General features: G+C 47.5%; 1 protein-coding gene across 1 annotated transcript in view; it reads right to left on the reverse strand.

Moving 5' to 3' along the window:
- Positions 1 to 75: 75 nt before the first annotated feature.
- LOC107100355 (zinc finger protein 239-like) overlaps positions 76 to 1427 on the reverse strand; it is a 2639-nt gene continuing 1287 nt past the window's right edge. Inside the window, exons 2-3 of the mRNA XM_015398811.1 lie at positions 1076 to 1185; positions 76 to 982 (exon numbers count right to left, since the gene is read on the reverse strand). Of these exons, the coding sequence (XP_015254297.1) occupies positions 359 to 982; positions 1076 to 1185 (734 nt within the window). The 3' untranslated portion in view covers positions 76 to 358. The remainder of the gene's footprint in view (positions 983 to 1075; positions 1186 to 1427) is intronic.

Genomic DNA, 1427 nt, shown 5'->3' on the forward strand with positions numbered 1-1427 from the left:
TTTTTTTTTTTTTTTCAATAAACAATATTATAATAATAGCTAACTTTGCTTGCCAGGAGCCAGTCTCTCCCTCTGTCTGTCAAAACTGCCACACATGGGTGTGCAGGTGTTTTAATCATAGGAAGGCCCAACCCCCAACACAAGTTCACTCCTCTTTTCTCCTGTGCTTCTTTTTTGACATGACAAGCGTTAAATATGCTAACGCTGTTGCTACCGATAGAAGGGCCACCTGCAGTAGGTTAACGAAGTGTCCGATGTTCTCCTGGTATCAATGGGCCCAGAAGAGCCGCTTTAAGGTCCAGTTTATTTTAACTCATTCAGCACAGGATCAGAAAACCAGATGTTTTCATTCTGCAGGTCAGACCCTTTGGCAGCGCTTCTTGTGGCACCGCAGGTGGCTTGGTTGTCTGAAGGTTTTCCCACACAGTTTGCAGGAATACGGCTTCTCCCCCGTGTGCGTCTTCATGTGGAAGCTCAGCCCTGTCCCTCGACTGAAGGTTTTGTGACACACTTTGCAGGTAAACGGCTTCTCTCCTGTGTGAATCCTCATGTGGATGTTCATACAGCTCCTCCTGATGAAGCCCTTCCCACACACGCTGCAGGGGTAGGGCTTTTCCCCTGTGTGAGTTCTGACGTGACAGGTCAAGGTGTTGCTCTGTCTAAAGCGCTTGTGACAGATGTGGCAGGAGAAAGGCTTCTCCCCCGTGTGCCGCCTCAGGTGGCGCACCAGGTGACTGTTCAAGCCGAACTTTTCCCCGCAGATCTTACAGGAGAAGGGCTTCTCACCGGTGTGCGTAATCATATGGCGGAAGGCACTGTCCTGCCGGGCGAAGCGCCGCGTACACAGCTCACAGGAGTAAGGCTTCTCGTTCTGGTGCGTGTCTCGGTGGTCTTGCAGCAGCAACATGTTGGAGAACTTTTTGCCACAGGTCTTACAAACAAAGGGTTTGGGTTCATTTGAGTCTTCCGACTGCTGGGAACTGCTTGGTTCTGATTTACTCTGCTCCTCTTCATCATAGTTAACGGTCACCATGAAAAAGTCTGTCTCTGGTCTCTGTCCAGCGAGACTGGAGCCCACTTCTTCCTGCTCCTCTTTAATCTGCAGAAACCCTGGTTTCTTTGAATCCACACTGAGGAACCTTTCTGGCTCAGTTGGAACGTCTTCCTGATAAACACGGTTCTGTTCTGTTAAGAAAAAAAACAATCAGAAAAAAGTAAGTTAGTCCACGGAGCTAAACCATAAAAAAATTGACAGTGGAGTCCCAGTTGGTTCTGCACTAACGGGTCGACTAGGAGGAGCTCCGGTCTGGTCACTCTCAATATTTCTGCATCTGTTTTTGTGCAGTGGCTATTAATTTATATGAACAGAACTGTTAGAAATATTTTATTTATACTCGGTTTGTGTTTCATGGGTTGTGTATTAATGA

The sequence above is a fragment of the Cyprinodon variegatus genome, unplaced genomic scaffold (genome assembly GCF_000732505.1).
Source record: "Cyprinodon variegatus isolate N-32 unplaced genomic scaffold, C_variegatus-1.0 Scaffold963, whole genome shotgun sequence".
In the NCBI taxonomy this organism is placed as follows: domain Eukaryota; kingdom Metazoa; phylum Chordata; class Actinopteri; order Cyprinodontiformes; family Cyprinodontidae; genus Cyprinodon; species Cyprinodon variegatus.